Genomic DNA, 20,416 nt, shown 5'->3' with positions numbered 1-20,416 from the left:
TCAATGGAAAGGTCTATTGTGTCAGTGAAGGATTATCTATTGCATTAATTCATGTAATGATTTGCTACAAAGATCATCATTAAGTGTGGAATATGGCAGTAATTTGGCTATAAAACTAAACTGTAAATCAAGATGTTTTCATTTTTAGTGTCTGGGATTGTAGTTGTAATTATAGTCTCTCCAATATTTGTTCAGTTTAATAGGAAGGTATTTTTAAATGGTTCTGGATAAGTATCTTTAAGGCTTTCAACAAAGATAGCATAGGATAATATTAGTATTACTGTAACTATTACTTAAGCAGCTAGAACTAAAAATTAGGATTACTTGCTTATTGAAAAAAAGAATAATTAGAGGTGGAATGGCTTAGTTCTAACAATTCTGCATGTTGACACAAACCTGTTCACAGATACTTCTTCTGGCTGAGTAGTGTGAAATCATAACCTCCGATTGCTAAGACAAAATGCAAACTCTGTCATCTCTGTCAATTCGTGTTTTATTCTCTCTTCTTTATTTCCCTGGGGTATAGACAGTTCTCTACATATTTCAAGTGCTGTATCTCAGTGTTTCAGGATTCCTGGTGTTGCATAGTGAAAACAAATAAAAAGAATTTAAAACTTTTAAGTGGAAAAATAGTGTTGTTCATTGTTTTAGGTTGGAAGCAGTTTGGCATGTGATCGTTGGTGTGCAGATTTTTGTTGGGTTTGGGGTTTTCTTTGGGGGGTGGGGGAGATGCTTTCTACTTTTTTGAACAACAATAATCAGTCATGTATGTTTGTCAGCAATGCTGTAATGAAGGAGAAGCCTCTGCGTTCTGAATGTGTTGCAGGGCAAATTGTAGCTGGCAGCATAACTTGCATCCTCACTTGGACTGTAGCAGCCTTTTCTACCTTCATTATACACGTTGAGCCTATTTAAAGATGTTCAAGTCCTGTTACACGTCAGCATTTCCCTTCCTCTGAGAATTCCCAGTTTACACGTCCTCAGCAGGATCCAGCAGGGAAAAATCCAGCATCAACATTTGAAAGTTTTTCCCAGAGTGAGGTTCTAGATTGCAAGGATTTCCCCTGTGTTGGTCACGTGAGAAGTTTGATGTTCAGTTTGAGTTAGTAGGCATAGGTAGGGACAAAGGATTGGGAAGTAACAGGAGACAGAAGCTGTAGTTTGGGCTGAGATACTTGCTCTGTATGGATGGGGATATCCAGCTGGCTGGATATTTTTCCAGCCAGTTTTTCCCCAGCCTGTTCTCAATGGTATAGTAGACAGAGGATGCCATATGGATCTGAATGAAAAAATTATAGACAACAAGTGGAAAGCTGTGATGGCCTTCGGAAGTGCTGATTCTTTGGAAAGGTTGTAGCTAGGCAGTGCAGGGTCTGGATAGTCTTTTAAAAGCTGGGGGTGGATGGTGAAAGGGGGAAGAGCAAAGGTGAAACTGGTTGGGATCAGGTCAGTTTTGCTTGAGTCTGGACTGCAAGGAAATGCTTTTGGAAGAATAAGTGCCATAGTTCATTATAGCTGTTTGGGACGTGATAGTGACTGGGGAGTACATGTATGTCTTGAAGAGAAGATATGAGTCCTGGGAGTAACCAAGTTATATTGCAGAAAAGGCAATCCCATTTTAAATTTAGGAATTTTTGAGTTAGACCAGGTAAACAGGGCTTTAGTTTGGGACTGCTGGTAACTATACTTTCCTGTCCTGTCTTTGTAAGGGAAGTTTGTGGCTTCAAATTTGATAACGTATTGCAACGTCAACAGCCTAAATGTTCAGTTGGTTTAAGACATCTATATGAAGAGGGGCCAGTAAATGTTAAAAAAATACATAAAGAAGTGCTTAGGATCAAACACGTGTTTGATGAGATACTAAGCACTTAAAAATAAAACTGCTGTTCTCAGAAAAGATGGCAGCAAGAATTTGAACTTCTATCTGATGTGGGTTTCTTGGTATATAAGAGGCCTCTTCTATGTAGGAATAGAGTTATTTTATTGGATTTCTTAAACTTTTACAGAAACTCCATGGTTTTAGCACCACATGTTTAAACCATAAGTTTAATCAACCTCCAGTGCGGCTGAGTGCTCATTTATTTTGTAAATTCACTTGTACGGGGCTTTGAGGAAAACAAAGAATGCATTTACATGAGAAGGATTCAGGGTCAAGTTTAGGTGCTTAATTGAAGCTCCTTAAACCTATAAAAACTGAGCTCCTAGTTTGTTCTGGCTGTGGATGGAGGTCAGCCATTCCAGAGGCCTTTGTAACGTAGATGTCAAAGACGAGTGATACAACTTGCTTGACAAAGGTGTTTGTTTTTTACAGGTCAGATTCCTAACTTGGGTGTTTCAGCAAAATGTCTAGACTTCAGGTGAATTTGGGCTGTCAGCTGACCAGTTGTGAACATCTTGGCATATTTGCCAAGGATGTTGTCTATGGGAAGGATGGCAGCCAACTGTCTATAAAGTAGGAAGCTCAGCTCTTGCCTCTCTTGTCAAGTCCCGGTTTTTGAATAAATTTTCTAAAAGTCTGTGAAATGTGACAAGGATCCTAGAGGCAGCTAACAAATTTACTTAATAAGCTCTTTTTCGTCCTTAGACCACCATCTAGTTGATTACTGAGTTAAAGAAATTGGGTGAGGGGCAGAGGAGAGACCTGCAGATAGTATATAGTAAGCAGCTCTTTCCTGATTTTTGTCTCATCCCACTTCATACTTCTCCTCCCCAAAATTACCTGTTCTTGAATTATTTTTTTTTTAATGAGATTCTTCAGATGATCTTATGCTTCCAGTGCTTTTACTTTAGGCACCAAGAACCAAAAGACTTCAGTGTGTGGAACAGAACTAGCCCTTAACTGGCATCTAGCAATGATGCCTAGACCTTTGAACTCTCTTTTACAAACCTCCATCACTTAAATAGCCCCAGTAACCTGTAGTGCTCATAAGCTCTTACCCTTTATGTGGTTCAAGAGCAAAAGGGAGTCTGAGACTCTGGACTCCTGGGTCAGTTCAAAGGGAGAACTACCAATGGAAGCTACCAGTGACCTAGGAAGAGACTTGAGAGAATGCAGCTGTAAGATTTAAGCATGTTTAAAGTGAGATTTGCTTGTTTCAGGCAAGTAGAAAAAATTTTCATTAAAACCTGTGGTGTCTGGTCCTGGCACCAAAGCAACTTGACTGCCAGATTTCTTAGCCAGATCTGAAACAAAATGGTAGCATAACTTTTCATTCTTTCTTTTAATCTGTGATAAAAGTAATTTTCCTGATTCCAGCCCCTTGCCCCTGGGAAAGTGAAGTAGAACAGCTGAAACAGATTAGGCACTGAAGATTTCTGCCCAAATAGTTTATTTTAAATGTTTGTGTTATAAAGAGTTAAAACTTATATTGGAATGTGTTAGGTAGTGCTAGTTGCAGATAATAATGAGATGTTAAGAGTTTTTGATGGAATTATGCTTTTCTAGAGAGATATTTTGTTGAGCAGTATTTACTTTGTAAAATATGGCTATGAAGCAGTCCTTTTGTGTAGTTAAAATACTTCGTACTCCTTGCAATTGTCAGCTTATATATATTCAGTAGCTTCCTAATAAACAAGTTTTGCTGCTAAGAATTCATTTTCTATCATCTATGAAGCTTCAAGTGCTCTTAGCAAAGCAATATTTCAGATTTTGAAGTCAGTCACATACTTTGTCTCTGAAAGGGGATTAGATCTCTTTGGAGAGGAGGGGAAGTTTCAGTTTATGTTGAACAGCTTGAAAATTATCCTTTCAAAAAGCAACTTAGAGCTAATTTCCTGCAAGGGCAAAATGGTGTTCTTTAAAAGATTCTCAAGTGTTTCCAACACCATGTTAAAACTGAAAACTATACTCTGTCTTGTCTTTTTTAATAGTTATAAATGACATTTGTACTTCGTAAGTGTAGCGTGCCTACCAATTTTATTGCAGCTTAACTGAGCAACTGCAGACTTGGATCTGGTTAAATTACTTATATTCAACTTGTTATGGGAAAAGCCCTTGCAGCAACTTGAAAAATCATTTCTTGTAATTCTGAAGACTTCAGCTGTTTGAATGCTAATTTATATAATATTGCTGTATCACCAATATCCTTTTTAATAAAAAATAACATTTGAATCAATTTTCTAGCACGTTTGTCCTACTAGAGGTAGAAAATGGTGTTAAATCTTACAATATATGATTCACGGTTTATATTTGATGTGTTTCTGAATAAATGTTCTGACAATTTTTAGAAAATTATAACATAACCAGAGTAGTCTGTTCAGTTTTGGCAGTTTGAGACAGTTTGAGGTTTAAACTTTCACTTCTAATATCAGTTATCCTATGGTTTTAACGTAAATATGTTCAACTAAAGTGTTATGAGCACATCTCATCTGAAGCATTACCAATTCACGCTAAGATGATGTGTTCTTAAATGAAGTTGTTTACAAAATGTCTTTTGTACAGTTTACAAAGTGTTTTACCTAATTTGTTCTTCTGCTTAGGTATTCCAACTTGATCTTGAACTTATTTTCTCTCATGGTGGATGCCAACATTCCAGATATTGCTCTTGAACCTGACAAGACCGTAAAAAAGGTAATTGGAAAGCTTTCCTTGTCTTTCAGTCACCCAAGTCATCATGTCATGAAATTTTCAGTCACTTGTGGTGACTTATTTGTAACTGACCTGAAAATATGTTCTCCTGTTTTATAAGTTTTGAGCAATTTCTAGAATCATTGAAGTTAAAGATACGAGAATATACTTTTGAGATCACTTAGCACGTGTGCCCATAAGTACAGAATAGCTCTTTATCGTCCATGCAGTAGCGCACAGTCTGCTCTAGCGCTCTGTTCCAAGTGGTATTAGCATTCTGCTAAGAACAGTGATCCCACCTTATGAAACTTATAAGTGACTATATCATGAAAGATCGTTCCATCTAGTCTAGAATCCTGTAAGTAATGGATGGTTTTATAAAACCAGTCTACTGGTAGATATAAAACCAGTCTGCTGCGGATTTAAAACCAGTAGACTGGTATATCTTCATCACCATGAAATTTTTGTTTATTGTGAAAACAAACTCATGTCCCATAATTCTAACTTTGTCCCTTTGCACCAGCCTGAATCATTCTTCTCCATTTGATGTTTCAACAACAGTTGACACTAAAAATACGGGATAAATGTTCATCTAGATTTCATTACACTTACATTTTAGGCAAATGTTGGCTTTTTTATAACCTGATTTATAGTGAAGGGCTCTTTGGTTTAATTCCACAAAAGACTTTGTGGAGCCTGTGTATCCAATGGAAATCAGTTCAGTGTAATCTTTATTCCAGCAGTGGATTTTCTCTAAAATGGGCTGTTCTTCAGTGTTTTCAATAAGCTATGAAAGCAGAGGTTCAGAACCTTGAATATTTCATGTTCTAATACAATTCCCTTAAAGAAAACTAAATTGTGACTCCAACAAAATCTTTCTCTTTACCTGCAATAATTCAAGCATTTCTGTTCAGAGTTTCTTGGTTTCAAATTGATACAAAGAGTTCATATAGCTATTCAATTTCACTTCCAGGAAGGCTGGGCTAGCCAGAAGTACTGTATTTTGTGGTAAAGATGACAGTCCTCCCTCCACTTGGTTGTTTTCCTGAGAAACTGACAGCTAATTCTTCTTCCATATCAATATTTGAACCTCACCTCTGTCCCTAAATGCCCTGCGAAGATTGAATAGGTTACTCGCATAGAACATGGGAGATAGAGGCTTAAAGTAGAAAACCGAAACAGTTCAATACCTACCAAGTTTTGATGGACTACATCAGTGGACAAGGGAATACCTATGGATGTTGTCTATCTGGACTTCTGTAAGGCCTTTGACATGGTCCCCCACAACATCCTTCTCTCTGAATTGGAGAGATATGGATTTCATGGATGGACTGTTCAGTGGATAGGGAATTGGTTGCATGGTCACATCCAGAGGGTAGTGGTCAACGGCTCAGTCTCTAGCTGGAGACTGGTCATGAGTGGCGTCCTGCAGGGGTCCATATTGGGACCAGTACTGTTTAATATCTTTATCAATGACATTGACAGTGGGATCAAGTGCATCCTCAGCAAGTTTGCAGATGACACCAAGCTGAGTGGTGCAGTTGACATGCCAGCGGGATGGGATGCCATCCAGAGGGACCTGGACAAGCTGGAGAAGTGGGCCCCTGTGAACCTCATGAGGTTTAACAAGGCCAAGTGCAAGGTCCTGCACCTGGGTCAGGGCAACCCCCAGTGTCAATCCAGGCTGGGGGATGAAGGGATTGAGAGCAGCCCTGCCAAGAAAACTTGGGTGGATACTGGTGGATGAAAAGCTGGACATGAGCCAGCAATGTGCACTCACAGACCAGAAGGCCAATAGTATCCTGGGCTGCATCCCAAGAACCGTGGCCAGCAGGTGGAGGGAGGGGATTCTGCCCCTCTACTCTGCTCTCACGAGACCCCACCTGGAGTACTGCGTCCAGCTCTGGAGCCCTCAGCATAAGAAAGACATGTTGGAGCGGGTCCAGAAGAGGGCCACGAAAATGATCAGGGGGATGGAACACCTCTGCTATGAAGAAAGGCTGAGAGAGTTGGGGTTGTTCAGCCTGGAGAAGAGAAGGCTTTGGGGAGACCTTATTGCAGCCTATCAGTACTTAAAGGGAGCTTATAAAAAAGATGGCAGCAAACTTTTTAGCAGGGCCTGTTGTGACAGGACAAGGGGGAATGGCTTTAAACTAAAGGGGGGTAGATTTGGACTAGATAGAAGGAAGACATTTTTTACGCTGAGGGTGGTGAAGCACGGGAACAGGTTGCCCAGAGCGGTGGTGGATGCCCCATCCCTGGACACATTCCAGGTCAGGTTGGACGGGGCTCTGAGCAAGCTGATCTAGTTGAGGATGTCCCTGCTCACGACAGGGGGTTTGGACTAGATGACCTTTAGAGGTCCCTTCCAACCCAAACTATTCTATGATTCTAAGTTGTAGATGATGGGAGTAACTACATTTTTGTAGAGAGACCTTCTTTTATAGGAAGAGGCCTTCCTAACAGAAGGTTCTTTGCAAACAAAGAACTTGTGGGTGATGTGATGGTTGGAGGCCAGTTTGGGCATAGCAATCATGAAATGATAGAGTTTTCGATTTTTGGAGAAGTAAGGAGGAGGGCTAGCAGAACTGCTGCCTTGGACTTCCAGAGGGCAGACTTTGGCCTGCTTAGGAGCCTGGTTGACAGAGTCCCTTGGGAGGCAGTCTTGAAGGGCGAAGGAGTCCAGGAAGGCCGGACATTCTTCATGAAGGAAACCTTAAAGGCGCATGTCATGGTTTAACCTCAGTCGGCAACTGAGCACCACACAGCCGCTCACTCACTCTCCCCCCCACCCCCGGTGGGATGGGGGAGAGAATTGGAAGAGTAGAAGTGAGAAAACTCGAGATGAAAACAGTTTAATAATTGAAATAAAATAATAATGTAATAATAAGAAGAAGAATACACAAAGCAAGTGATGCACAGTGCAATTGCTCACCACCCGCCAACTGATGCCCAGCCAGTCCCTGAGTAGCGGCCCCCCCGGCCAGCTTTCCCCCAGTTTATGTACTGAGCATGATGTCCCATGGTATGGAATGTCCCTTTGGCCAGTTGGGGTCAGCTGTCCTGGCTGTGCCCCCTCCCAGCTTCTTGTGCACCTCCAGCCTGCTCAGTCGGTAGAGCATGGGAAGCTGGAAAGTCCTTGACTAGTGTAAGCACTGCTTAGCGACAACTACAGCATCGGTGTGTTATCAACATTATTCTCATCCTAAATCCAAACCACAGCACTGTACCAGCTACTAGGAAGGAAATTAACTCTATCCCTGCTGAAGCTAGGACAGCGCAGGAGCACGCCATCCCCATGTGCTGAAAGATGAGCTGGTGGCGAAGAAGACCAGCCTGGCTGAACAGAGAGCTGTGGCTGGAACTCAGGGGAAAAAAAAGAGAGTTTATCATCTTTGGAGGACAGGGCAGGCAACTCAGGAAGACTACAAGGATGTTGTAAGGTTATGCAGGGAGAGAATTAGAAGGGCCAAAGTCCAACTAAACTTAATCTGGCTACTGCCCTAAAAGACAATAAAAAGTGTTTCTATAAATACATTAGCAACAAAAGGGAGGGCTAAGGAGAATCTCCATCCTTTATTGCATGCGGGGGGGGAAACAGTGACAAAGGCTGAGGTACTTAATGCCTTCTTTGCCTCAGTCTTTAATAGTAAGACCAGTTGTTCTCCGGGTAACCAGCCCCCTGAGCTGGAAGACAGGGATGGGGAGCAGAATGAAGCCCCCATAATCCAATGGGAAATGGTTAGTGACCTGCTACACCACTTAGACACACACAAGTCTATGGGGCCGGATGGGATCCACCCAAGGGTACTGAGGGAGCTGGTGGAAGTGCTCACCAAGCCACTTTCAGTCATGTATACTGGCTAACCGGGGAGATCCCAATTGACTGGAGGTTAGCGAATGTGATGCCCATCTACAAGAAGGGCCGGAAGGAGGCTCCGGGAAACTACAGGCCTGTCAGTCTGACCTCAGTGCTGGGGAAGGTTATGGAGCAGATCATCTTGAGTGCCATCATCACGCAGCACACACAGGAGAACCAGGTGATCGGGCCCAGTCAGCATGGGTTTATGAAAGGCTGGGAAGTTGAAGTCCCCCATGAAAACAAGGGCTGGCGATTGTGAGGCTTCTGCCAGCCGCTTGTAGAACGCTTCATCTGCCTCTTCATCCTGGTTGGGTGGTCTATAACAGACTCCCAGCAGGGTATCTGCCTTGTTGGCCTCCCCCCTCATCCTTACCCATAAACACTCGACCATATCATCATCACAATTGTTGAGCTCTAGACAATTGAAACACTCCCTAACATACAGGGCCACCCCACCGCCTCTCCTTCCTCGCCTGTCCCTTCTGAAGAGTCTATAGCCATCCATTGCAGCACTCCAATCATGAGAGTCACCCCACCATGTTTCTGTGATGGCGACTAAGTCATAGCTATCCCGCTGCACAATGGCTTCCAGCTCCTCCTGTTTGCCACCTATGCTGCGTGCATTGGTGTAGATGCACTTGAGCTGGGCTATCCATTTCGCCCCCAGCATTGGCATGCCACCCCTAGGCTCATCTCTAGTGAGCCTGGTTTTATCCCTTTCCCCCTTCGAACCTAGTTTTAAGCCCTCTCAATGAGCCCTGCCAACTTATGAGCGAGAATCCTTTTCCCCCTGTGTGACAGCTGAACTCCATCTGTCGCCAGCAGGCCTGGTGCTGTGTAAACCTCCCCATGATCAAAAAAGCTAAATTTCCTCCGATGGCACCAGCCCCTGAGCCACGTGTTGATCAGGTGTGTTTTCCTGCTCCTTTCAGTATCCTTCCCTGCCACTGTAGGGATTGAGGAAAACACTACCTGTGCTCCTGACCCTTCAACCAGTCGCCCCAGTGCCCTGAAGTCCCTTTTGACCGCTTCTGGACTTCTCTCTGCAACCTCATCACTGCCAGCCTGTATAACCAACAGCGGGTAGTAGTCAGAAGACTGTACCAGACCAGGGAGCTTCCTAGTAATGTCTCTGACCCGGGCCCCAGGGAGGCAGCAGACTTCCCTGTGGGACGGGTCCGCTCAGCATGTTGGGCCCTCTGTTCCTCTCAGAAGGGAATCGCCTATGACAATTACCCTCCTTTTTTTCTTAGCAGAGGCAGTCATAATGTGTGGGGCTGACTGCCTCACCCTAGGCAACCCCCTGGATGGACCTTCATCTACATACTCATTTGCCTGGCCCTCAAGTTCCATGGCCCCGTATCTGTCTCCTGTCTTACTCATCTCTGTCCAGAGTTCACCGTCGCTTGACATGATATTGTTCATTCTTGCCTTGAATGCTCTCATGAGCTTTGACATTTTTTATCAAACTGAGTCTCCCAGCGTTCCCTGCCAATTAACATGCAGTATCCTTGTTTCTTATTAGGATCTTGGCATCATATTTTATGTTGGTAAAGTCTGTAGAAGCGCTGTCCAAGGGTATATTGCTTTCTGTAATTAATGGTAATAGGATGTCAGATTCTGTAAAATATTCGTAAAGGATTGTTCTAATGTAACAACATTTAAGTATTTCAGACACTTCTAAAGCCCTCTTACTCTACATAAATTTCCCATATAATTTTATTGAAATAACAAATCAAGATACAGAATTGAAAGCAAACAGTCTTTTCCACAGCTGCTAAGTATGTTACGGTTCACTGATGTACAGTAGTTAAAAATCAAGATTATGTAAAGCATGATTGTGTTGTATCCGATTGGAGATCATGGAAGGAAGCAAAGTCTAAAAGGAAGTTCTAAGAGCTATGTATTAGATCAGTCTGGTTACTTATAAATTCCCTTACAAAGTGTAGATAATAGTGCTTTCTTTACATGAAGAGAACGTAAGCTTAGTTGTTATATGACGGATCACTATTAGATCAAATGCAGCAATTAGTTATTGGGATACGGAGCTCTGACAATGCTGCAGTTTGGTGAACTGTGACTTTTACCCTCATGGTAAGTTCAAGTCTGTGTTCGCAGAGGCTTTAAAATGTGAAAAGAGCTAGAACTGAACCAGTAAGGCAAGTATTTCTGTTAAGGAATGCAAATCACTTTCACATTTTCAAATGTTTTGAGAGGAAAAGGCTTTATTTTCCCACGTTCTGTAAGTTCATTTAACAGTGTGTTTGTTCCTTTAAAAAACAAAACCCACACAGTAAGGTATTATCAGAAAGATAACCAAATTGTTTAGCTTGTTCGTAAATATTTTCTTTGTAACTCATAGACTTTTCAGCCCTCCCCTAGGTATTGTTCTTAAACTCTCATTTTTTCTGGCAGCTCAGCTGTTTTTAACTCCTGTTAACTGTTCAGGTTTGGTCCTTTTGGTTTAAAAATTGTCCTTCGAATATACTCTTGGAATTTGTGCAAAAATAATACATCGTAATGGGATCTCTAAAGAGTAGGTGAACAGTTGTTGACATTATGAACTACTGGATGCATACAACTATGTTCAAAGCTCCTATGACAGTAATTGCTTTCTGTAGTTCTCGATTTTTGATTTTACTTTTTTGCTCTTAAAAAAACAGTTAGCAAATCAGCTGTAAATGGACTAGGATCAGAATCATCTTACCCATTATAGAATGGTGAATAGGTCATTGTTGTTTTTTTAAATAATGTGTTAGAAAACTTGTTTTGGATATTAAATGCCCATTAACCTGTCTCAAATCAATTATGAGCTTTGTTAGTACTAATAAAAAAGGAATAAGGTGTCTTGCATCTCTTGGGCTGAGTGACAAGTTTGTTCAGTCATTTAACAAGATAATACTGTACCTTGTTGTAGGAAAATTGCATAAATGCTTTCAGCATCTCAATTGATTTTTATTTTTTTTCTTAAAGCTTTAAACAAAAAATCCATATATATTTCAACAGGCTCAAATTAGCTAAAGATCCATTTTGGACTGACCTGTAAAATTAAATTACCTTTGATGTGTCAGTCAAGTCAATAGCCATTTCAACTGTGATACCACTTTCATGGAAGACAAAGGTGGAGATTTGCAAATGTTTCTCTATCTGAGAAGGTATCCTCCTTAATAGTGTAGGTGGAGGTTCATAGCCAGCATTTTCCTTATCGGTGCTGCAGTAATACTCTTTGTTTTGCAGAACCCTCTTTTTTGCTTTAGGGGGCTGGTGAGCCAGTGAGGCTCTGATCTCACGGAGGTAACTAGATAGGTTACCTTTATCTAAATTTGGTGATAAATGGGAATACTAGTTTATGATTAAACTACAAGGAAAAATATATAGTAGGGAAAAAAAAGAATTTTCTTGTTTTTAAACAAAGGAATGCTTACTGAAAAGAGTATTATACTTCAATTATTTTGGCGCACAAGTCGTTTGGCATAGAGATCTTTGATATTGGAATTTTTCAGTAGGTACAGCTATACTGCTGTTACCAAGTAGGCATGAATTATTCTAAAGATTATTTCTGAAGAAAGATTTTTCTTTGACAGTCACAGTTTTGATTCCTCAAAGGGAAAGCATTGCGATGGTAGATGGTAGCTCAAGTTCCAGTCTAATCTTTAGCATCACAAAGTGACATAATGCGTCCTACTCACTTCTGATAGGCAAGAGGTGCTTTATGTTGCAGGAAATACCTGCCCGCTGGTGAAAAATACAGTAAGATGTAAAAACATGCTAGCGAGTAAAGCTGCCTTTGGAAATATTTTTGGTGTTCCCCTTTTCTAAGGTTTCAGAAAGTAATCTACTGAGTTTTTAGAGCCAGAATGAGGGTTTAATTTTTTGCAGTGATATACATATACAAGTAAAAAGAAACTTTATATATACCATATGATGACGATGGCTTGCGTAAAATAAATTGAAATAGGATAAAGAATACTACTGTCATTATAATACGGCTTGATTTCTTGTGCTCTCTTCTGTCGCTTCCTGTGATATATGTGTATTATAACAGGATGCTCACTAGTTAGACTGAAAAGATGGTTGGAAGTCAGCAATCCTTCGACTTTCGTATGTTCAGACAAGTCAGGAAACAAAGTAAGATCATGAAAGAAAGTGTTATGTGGAACATGTCCTCTTCAGTGAGGCATTGGATGATTTGAATTGTGATTTTTTTTTTTTTATTCACCTTTTTTAAGAATTTCAGACTGGTATGTTAAATGAGACTTTTTAGAAAAATCTGAGTGCGGAAAGCACTCTTAAGGAGTATTATTACTAACCTGAGGAATGAAAGGGAAGGCAGGATCTTTATAGTTGAAGACTGTTTTTTGCCAAAATACTATCTACCTTCCAGTAACAGTGTTACATCCCAAGGAGCTAACTGGCAGAATGTAGTTGTATAATCAAGCTTAAAATCTAACTGAAAGCATATTGTCCAGGTGTCTTTCTGTCCAATAGTTGTGAAATTTCTTGGGAGAAATATGTATCAAGTCAAGGCAAAATTGAAACAGCAGCGTGTGTCAGGTACAACTTTCTGTAAAAATAAGTATAGATTTACACCTGTTTGACATGGTTTATGGCACAGGATGGTGTAAGCAGAGCTGGGTGCTCTGTTCTTGTCATCTGTGAAGGTACTTTCATATTCTTGTTTAAAAGAGAACAAGCTCTACACAAACTGATTTTACTTATTGGAGGAAGATGACAATGTGGATATTTTCTTCCTGTTAGTGTGAAAAGAACCAGAAATTCCCACTGACTTCATTGACCAATACGGATTTAGAGCATACCAAAATGTGGCAGTACCTTCTGACTTGCTTTGCATAACATTTGTTTTCAGAAATTAAATCAATGCTGACCTTAATGATGCATTCTCACACCTAAAATTGGACTGAAAATGAGTTAGTCAGCATTGGCCTGAAAACAAGAAAAGCTCTGTTTGAAGTGTCACAACTGTTCTTTGAGAGCGTACGGAAAAATGGTTTTTCAACCAGCTATCCACTTTCAGCATGTATATCCAGCATTACTAGATAAATTGGCTAGTACCTTTCAGTTGTAAGAAAAGCTTGTTTTAGTGACTCACTTCCCTCGCTCCAGTTTCGATCACTACTTTTCCCCAGAGAGAAACCCAGAAAACGGTGATTACCAACTACACAAAATTTTCCCCATCCTCAAAACCATAGGAACCCTCTTCAAAGTTTTGGTGTTTTGTTTAACAGTAAAACGTTTGTCAGTTTTTGACCAAGAAAAAGTAGCTGCAGAGCCTGAAATTAGTTGTCCTTTTTATCCTTTCATCTCCTTTTGTCCTCTCCATACTATTTATAAAGAAAACTGTCAGTCTAGTGTGCTGCACCTCATGGTTCATGACACCATCTTCTGCTGCCACCCTCTGATTTAGGCTTTTCTGAAAGTCCACTTTGGCTCAAAAATGTCACAAAATGAAATTAAATTGAAAAGTAGTGGAAGATTCTCCCTAGTTTGCCTCTCCCTTTCTGTGGCCTCTGAGGTAATGGCCTTTAAATTTTCCACTCTTCGCTTACTCTTTTCCACCTCTCAGTTTTCAGGAGAAGGGCTTGGCTGAGATCTCTTTATGTTGACTTGTCAATGCATAACTGATAATAAAATGAACATTTCCCACAAATGCATTTTTTTTTTTTTCTTTCCTGCCAGTGCTACTTGCTTTTTTTTTTTCCAGTAAAGCTACAACACTAATTGCTAATTGTTGGGCTTTTTTAAATTAGCCAGTGCTATAAATTTTAGTAGTAATGACTAAAATCTGGAGTCAATTATATAGCCAGTTTTGCATAAGGAAGAGGTAGACTATCACTCTTCAGATGTAGCTAATGTACTCAGCATTGTCACATCCTAACAAAAAAAGCTTTTGATTTTTCTACAGGAAAGCCAGATGGTTTCTATCTGTCCTTCATAGCAAATTTGACCTTTAAATTAGAAAACATCAGGGACCAGTGATTCATTGGCGCACAAAGAACTCGGCAGGCATTAAAGGACAGTGTCCTAATTGACTGAGCTGTGTTTCAGATGCCCATTGATTAAAGAAGGTGCTGCAAAGATGCTGTGACTGTTTCATTTACAGGCAAGGTTATTGTGAACGTAGACGGCACAAATACCTGGCTTCCAGCAAGCAGTAGGTAACTGCCGTTTGTGAAAGTAGCCCCATTCAGTTTTGATAGTGCCTTTGGGTATACACAGGAAAAGGCTAAATTCAAACCATTCAGCAGAGTGGAGAATTTTCTTCTTACAGAGTGTAACACTGAGAGCACCCTCTGTGTTTCCAAGTCTGCAAGTATTGACTAGGACTCATCCCACTTGATAAGAAAATGAGTAGTATAAATGTTCCTTTTGCATTAAACATATTAAAGTAAGATGATTCTTGTTCTACAGCTAGAAAAGCTGAAGCAGAGATACAATGTGACTTGAGGTACAGAAAGAATTTCTGAGCTAGCTTGTTTCTAAGCCTGAGCTAACTTTGCCATTTTCTGCATGTGGTTTGTAGTAAAACTCCCTGTGCTCTTTCCCCAGGAGTCAGTCAATGGATAATTGAGAGTTGAGTTCACAAGTTAGTGAAAGGGAAAGGACTTCTAATTCGATGCTTGACATACCCACTGCCTAAAAAGGCATCTGTCCTTTTTCACCTGACTGAAAATGCAAGTATTTGTTAAAAGGTGGAGCTAGGAAACATTTCTGAGATTTATTAATGCCAAGAGGAAATTTACTTTTGTAGGAGAAATAAACTCATTTTTCCTTGGTCGCAGTCTGTTTGTTTCAGTATTTATATTTGCTTGCTGCTCTGAGGAGGTTTATTCTTTATAAAAGTGTCACATTGACATGGAGCTTATTTTGCCCTTTCTGTCCATTCGGGTAATGACACTGCAGCTGCACACCCAGCTTTTCTGTTTCTAGGCTGTTGATTTTGCATGCATATTAATTCATTTCAAAATTAAAAAAAAGGAATAAACATCACAACGTGAACAGAGTGTGAGAACACTCCTGTGCTCCTGTTGCTTTATATCATGCAGTCTATTTGATTAGAAGTTTTTGGCCAATATGATGAAATCTGGGCTGGAAGAGTATCATCTTTGCATACGGCAGCAGCTGAAACCATTATTTTAATGGAAGTTCAATTTAGAGATGTTCACTAACATCTTTAACTGGCTTCACTAACAGCTTTTCCGACTTCACCCTCAGCAAGTTTGCAGATGACACCAAGCTGAGTGGTGTGGTCGACACATCAGAGGGACGGGATGCCATCCAGAGGGACCTGGACAAAAGGTGGTGGCAAACTTTTTAGCAGGGCCTGTTGTGACAGGACAAGGGGTAATGGCTTTAAACTAAAGGGGGGTAGATTGAGACTAGATATAAGGAAGACTTTTTTTATGCTGAGGGTGGTGAAGCACTGGCCCAGGTTGCCCAGAGAGGTGGTGGATGCCCCATCCCTGGAAACATTCCAGGTCAGGTTGGACGGGGCTCTGAGCAAGCTGATCTAGTTGAAGATGTCCCTGCCCATGGCAGGGGGGTTGGACTAGATGACCTTTAGAGGTCCCTTCCAACCCAAACTATTCTATGATTCTATTAAAAAAAAAAAATAAAAACAAGCCTGCACAGATTTGTTTAGAAACTGCAGTTTGTTCAAATCAAAGCCTTGAAAACAAAAGCTATTGTCAGAATAGTCTTTCAAATAAAATTGTTCATGCAAATAAAGCATCTGAATAGTTTGTACAGTGAGCTGTTTGGACTGCAAGCAACACGGAAAGCAAGAGAGCCTTTTGCTGAAAAAGATGAAATGTGATAAGGGTTAAGCCAAGAATTTAATGCCAATTTCTGCTTCATGAACATTGAATGCTGACTGTCGGTAACAATTATAAGGCAAAATAGTAAAAATAATAATGAAACCCCCACTAAATATTGCTGTTGTCTTCTTTGGCTATCATTTGATTTTTTTCTGTGGTTTTAGTAGTAGTCAGGGTGCTTAAATCCAATGCATATTATGACCCAATGAAAAAGGACACTGAAGTTTCTCTTAAATTGAAGTAGCTGACTTTGCAATGAGCAATCCCATATTGGAGTGATAAAATTATGTAGCTAGTAGTCATAGAAAACACAAGCAGTGCTGCTTAATGTTGCTGAAAAGATAAATACTAGAGCAGCCAGCGGTCTTCAGAATGGCTGACTTGCAAATAGTCTGAAAAGTAAATAGGATTGAGAAAGGGTTCTCATATGTACATGTGATCTGCTAGCTCAAAAATGATTACTGCCTTCTTCAGTAATTATGAGAAACACAGCTAGAAATGTTCATGAAGTATGGATTTGGATACTGCCCTGAAATTTATAAAAGTGTCCTAAGAATTTCTAAAAAGCCTATCTTAACCTTGAGCCTTAACTACCTAATCCATTTTAGGTAATGTTTTAGCAGTGAGAAGATGCTTGCTACTAAAAAAGAAAAATTCTTGAGCTTAATACAAGGGTAACTATGGCCTATACTGTACAGCAGGTCAAACTTGAGGACAAAAAAAAAAGAATAAAAAATCCATACAAATCCACTCTTTGTTGAGAGGAAAAGGGCAATCTTGTGGTTAAGGAGCAAAAAGCGTAAGTGAAAATCTTGGAACTTCGCAATGAAGTGCACTTACCTGCATTAGCACTATTCCCAACTGGGTTTGTGTATGATCTCTCAATCCTAAGCCTGTCGCGCTACCAAGAATACAAAATACCAAAAGGGAGAAGGGTAAACCTGGAGATTCATTCAACTGAATGAAGACACAGGCCTGCCATTATCTCAGACCTTTAACTGCAATTTTTAATATGATGATTAGGGTTTTCTTGAGTATCTCCTCTCCTCTTTATTGCCATCTTGGTTTGTATATTGTATGCAGCTCTGTGGGCCTGACTGGAAGTTTTCCGTGAAATCAGCTTCATACAACCTGTTTGATACCATTTTGAAACGATGGTCTTTTTAGTGCTCCTTGAAGACACTTCAAGCAAAAATGAAGTGTGAGTTTACCAGCGATTAACACTGCCCATTATTCTTGTAGATGTTATGTTCTTTCCCTCTCAGTTAACTTTACAATTCCCTTTTTCTAGTGAAATGTCACATCAGATGTAAATATGCATCAAGTTTTGAAATTTCGTATCTTTAAAACAGTTTTTTTGGTGTTTGTTTTTTTTGGGGGTGGGGTTGTTTTTTTTTTTTGTAGGAAATATCAGTGTTTTCCATGAAATAGTTTAATTTCTACTGCAGTCTTATCTCTCATGATGTTCTACTTCCCCATAGCAACATTTGTGGTATGGGACTTCTTTTACTTACCCCAGAATTTAAGATGTGGGATTCTAGTTAGTGTTTGCTCTGATCAGGCTGTGTCATTATAGGATCCTGGGTTTTTTTTACAATAGATGGGTGAAGTGACCACTTGATTTTGGGTTGAGGCGTTTTGTTTGGTTTTGGCAGGTGGAGGAAGAGAGGAAGTTAATTCTAATTTTGACTGGAGTCTCACAGGGTGTTCGTGTTTTGGGGTTTTGGGGGGGGTTTGATGGTTTTGTTTGGTTGTTTTTTTTCAGCAAAAGTGTAGTCAAAACTGATGTCTGGTTTTGTTATTTCACCCCCCACCCTACCCTTTCTTAGCACCTTAAACCTTATGTTTAAACTATTTTAGAAAGCATGGTAATGTATCTGCAAACTGTGACCTGATTATAAATAAAATGCGTAAATGTAGCTTTAGACCATATTAAAAATACATGCTGTATAAGTTCATCTTTACATTAAAAGAAGATGATCTTTTAGTTAATGCTTTAATCTGCAATCTCCTCAGATACTGAGAAATTCACTGCATGGGGCAGCAGTAATGGAATGTGCGAAGACCTTTGATATATATCAGTTGCAGGAAAACAAACAAACAAAAAAACACCACCAAAAAAACACTATATGTTATTGTATTGTTTTGGCACACTGCTGGAAAGTGAGGGAGCTACTAGGTACCACTTCCTCCTCTTGTATGCTTTTCTCTTGAGTTTGTTTCAACTGTAGTTGATAAACCTGTAATTTTAGATGGGATAATCATGGTTCAAAGTAGTATGTCTTGGTGGTTTTACTGTAAAATACATTTTTTTTTTTTCCTGTCTTGGCTTGTTACCTTGCTAAGTTTCCATCCTCTGTGTGATTCTGCAGCAAGTGATGACCAGCTTTTTTTCTATTCTCATCACCGGTTCAGCTCCAAGTAATTTATACTTAAATGCTTCTTCCCTCACCCCCGCCCCCCCATATTTTCTTCTGAACTGTCCCTCGTGGTTTCTCTTTATGGCCTCTTCCCCTTTTGATTTTGATTTTTATTTTTCTTTGAAAACTAAGCTCTATCATAACTGACAGTAGCTTTCTTACAGGACCCTTCAAATTTAACTGAAGTATAATAAAATTTCTAGTCATGCAGATTCATATAACTATGTATTCCTGTTCTTTTATGCTTTATTACTGAACTATCCTCTGTGCAGGGGGATAGGAGGTGGACAACTTGAAACCTTAAAGTTGAATGGCAGTATCTTCATGGACTCTCTAGTTCTTTATCCAACCTTTTCATCCTTAAACATTCAAATGCTGCTGTTGAGACCTGATGTTTAAAATCCATGTGTGTATACGGTGTGGGTTTTAAAACTTTCCTTTCTGGAAACAAAGCAGAAGTTTAACCAGATTCATCAAGTTTATTTCTTTTCTCTTTGACAAATACTAATGACTAAACTAACAAGATGCACTTAATTTAAATGCCAAAGTGAGAACTCTGAGTGAATAATTCAGGTGGGACGTTTTTGATGCCTTCGTGGTTGCCATTCTTCCCAAGTGTGTAGAATGAGCGTGTTCATCACTTTTTTTTTTTTTTTAACACCATGCAGAAATCTCTTTCTAATTGCATCTCCTCTGCGAGAAACCATTGGCTTTCAGAATACATGATTTACTTTGGAACTCAGAGATTTCAAATAAGAATTACTGTTGGTTTTGTTACAAGAACCATAAGTCAATGTATATTAATCTTCTTGCTGCTGTTGCAGCTCAAGAGGTAATTTGTCATCTTGCCGTGTTCCTTCTCGGCTAGGTTGCAGCAGTCAATTTTAATTGCAGTGCTGAAAATCTTTCATGCAAAGATCTAGTATTCGGCAGCATTTGATCCTGCTGTTAATTGCAAACTGATTTTAAGGTCTAACTGTGGGTAAATTTCTTTCCACATATATCAGCGTGCCAGTCTGTTCCTGGGGAAGATGGGAAGTGGGTTTAAATAGTCATTAATTCCATAGAATGAAGCTTCATCTTAACATCACTAACTGCAAGACTTTCAGTCTAGTAGTTCAGAACAGAGAAGTTCTTCTATGAACAAATTAGAAGATCGCTGAAGTGTTTGATTACTAGAGTTGTGTAAAAGAGCGCTACAGTGATACTTTTTTTTTTAAACTGCAGTTAGCAATTTTGCTGAATACTCATTAACATCACCTTTTCTACGAGCGTGAAAATAGATCTCATAGAAGTCTGTGCTCTAATTTGGGGAGGTATTTAAGCCTGTGCATAATGGCAAGCATGTGAAGAGTCCATTAAATTCAGTTGGATTCTACTGTGTGCTTCATTGGCTGTCAAACTCCTAATATGTCTGTGGGAGATAATAAACTTCCTTCTCATCATCTTTGTTATGAAGATAAAAGTTCTGTAATATTAGCCTGAAATATCTTCTAAATCTCTCCCTGGTACTTGCTTCCTTGAGAGTTTGAACTTTTTTGGCTTAATCTATTATTTCATATCGATCAAACTTCTTTTTGAGGGGAAGTTGAGGAAAAACTCAATTTATGCTTACTTCAAACTTATCAGCAACAGAGTTATAACAGTATTTTGAGTGAAGCAGCGTTATCTTTCCATATTTGGCAGGCTAACTTATGCTTTTTATTGTAGCGCTGAAGGGCACTATTCTGGA

General features: G+C 39.8%; 1 protein-coding gene across 2 annotated transcripts in view; it reads left to right on the top strand.

The window, feature by feature from the left end:
• LOC143172703 (phosphatidylinositol 3-kinase catalytic subunit type 3) overlaps positions 1 to 20,416 on the top strand; it is an 83,095-nt gene that overhangs the window by 54,786 nt on the left and 7,893 nt on the right. For both annotated transcript variants that reach the window (XM_076362387.1, XM_076362386.1), the window contains one exon: positions 4,480 to 4,570. In XM_076362387.1, the coding sequence (XP_076218502.1) occupies positions 4,480 to 4,570 (91 nt within the window). The remainder of the gene's footprint in view (positions 1 to 4,479; positions 4,571 to 20,416) is intronic.

The sequence above is a fragment of the Aptenodytes patagonicus genome, chromosome Z (genome assembly GCF_965638725.1).
Source record: "Aptenodytes patagonicus chromosome Z, bAptPat1.pri.cur, whole genome shotgun sequence".
In the NCBI taxonomy this organism is placed as follows: domain Eukaryota; kingdom Metazoa; phylum Chordata; class Aves; order Sphenisciformes; family Spheniscidae; genus Aptenodytes; species Aptenodytes patagonicus.
The sequence above is the reverse complement of the archived record's forward strand: the minus strand, read 5'-3'. Positions and strand labels throughout refer to the sequence as shown.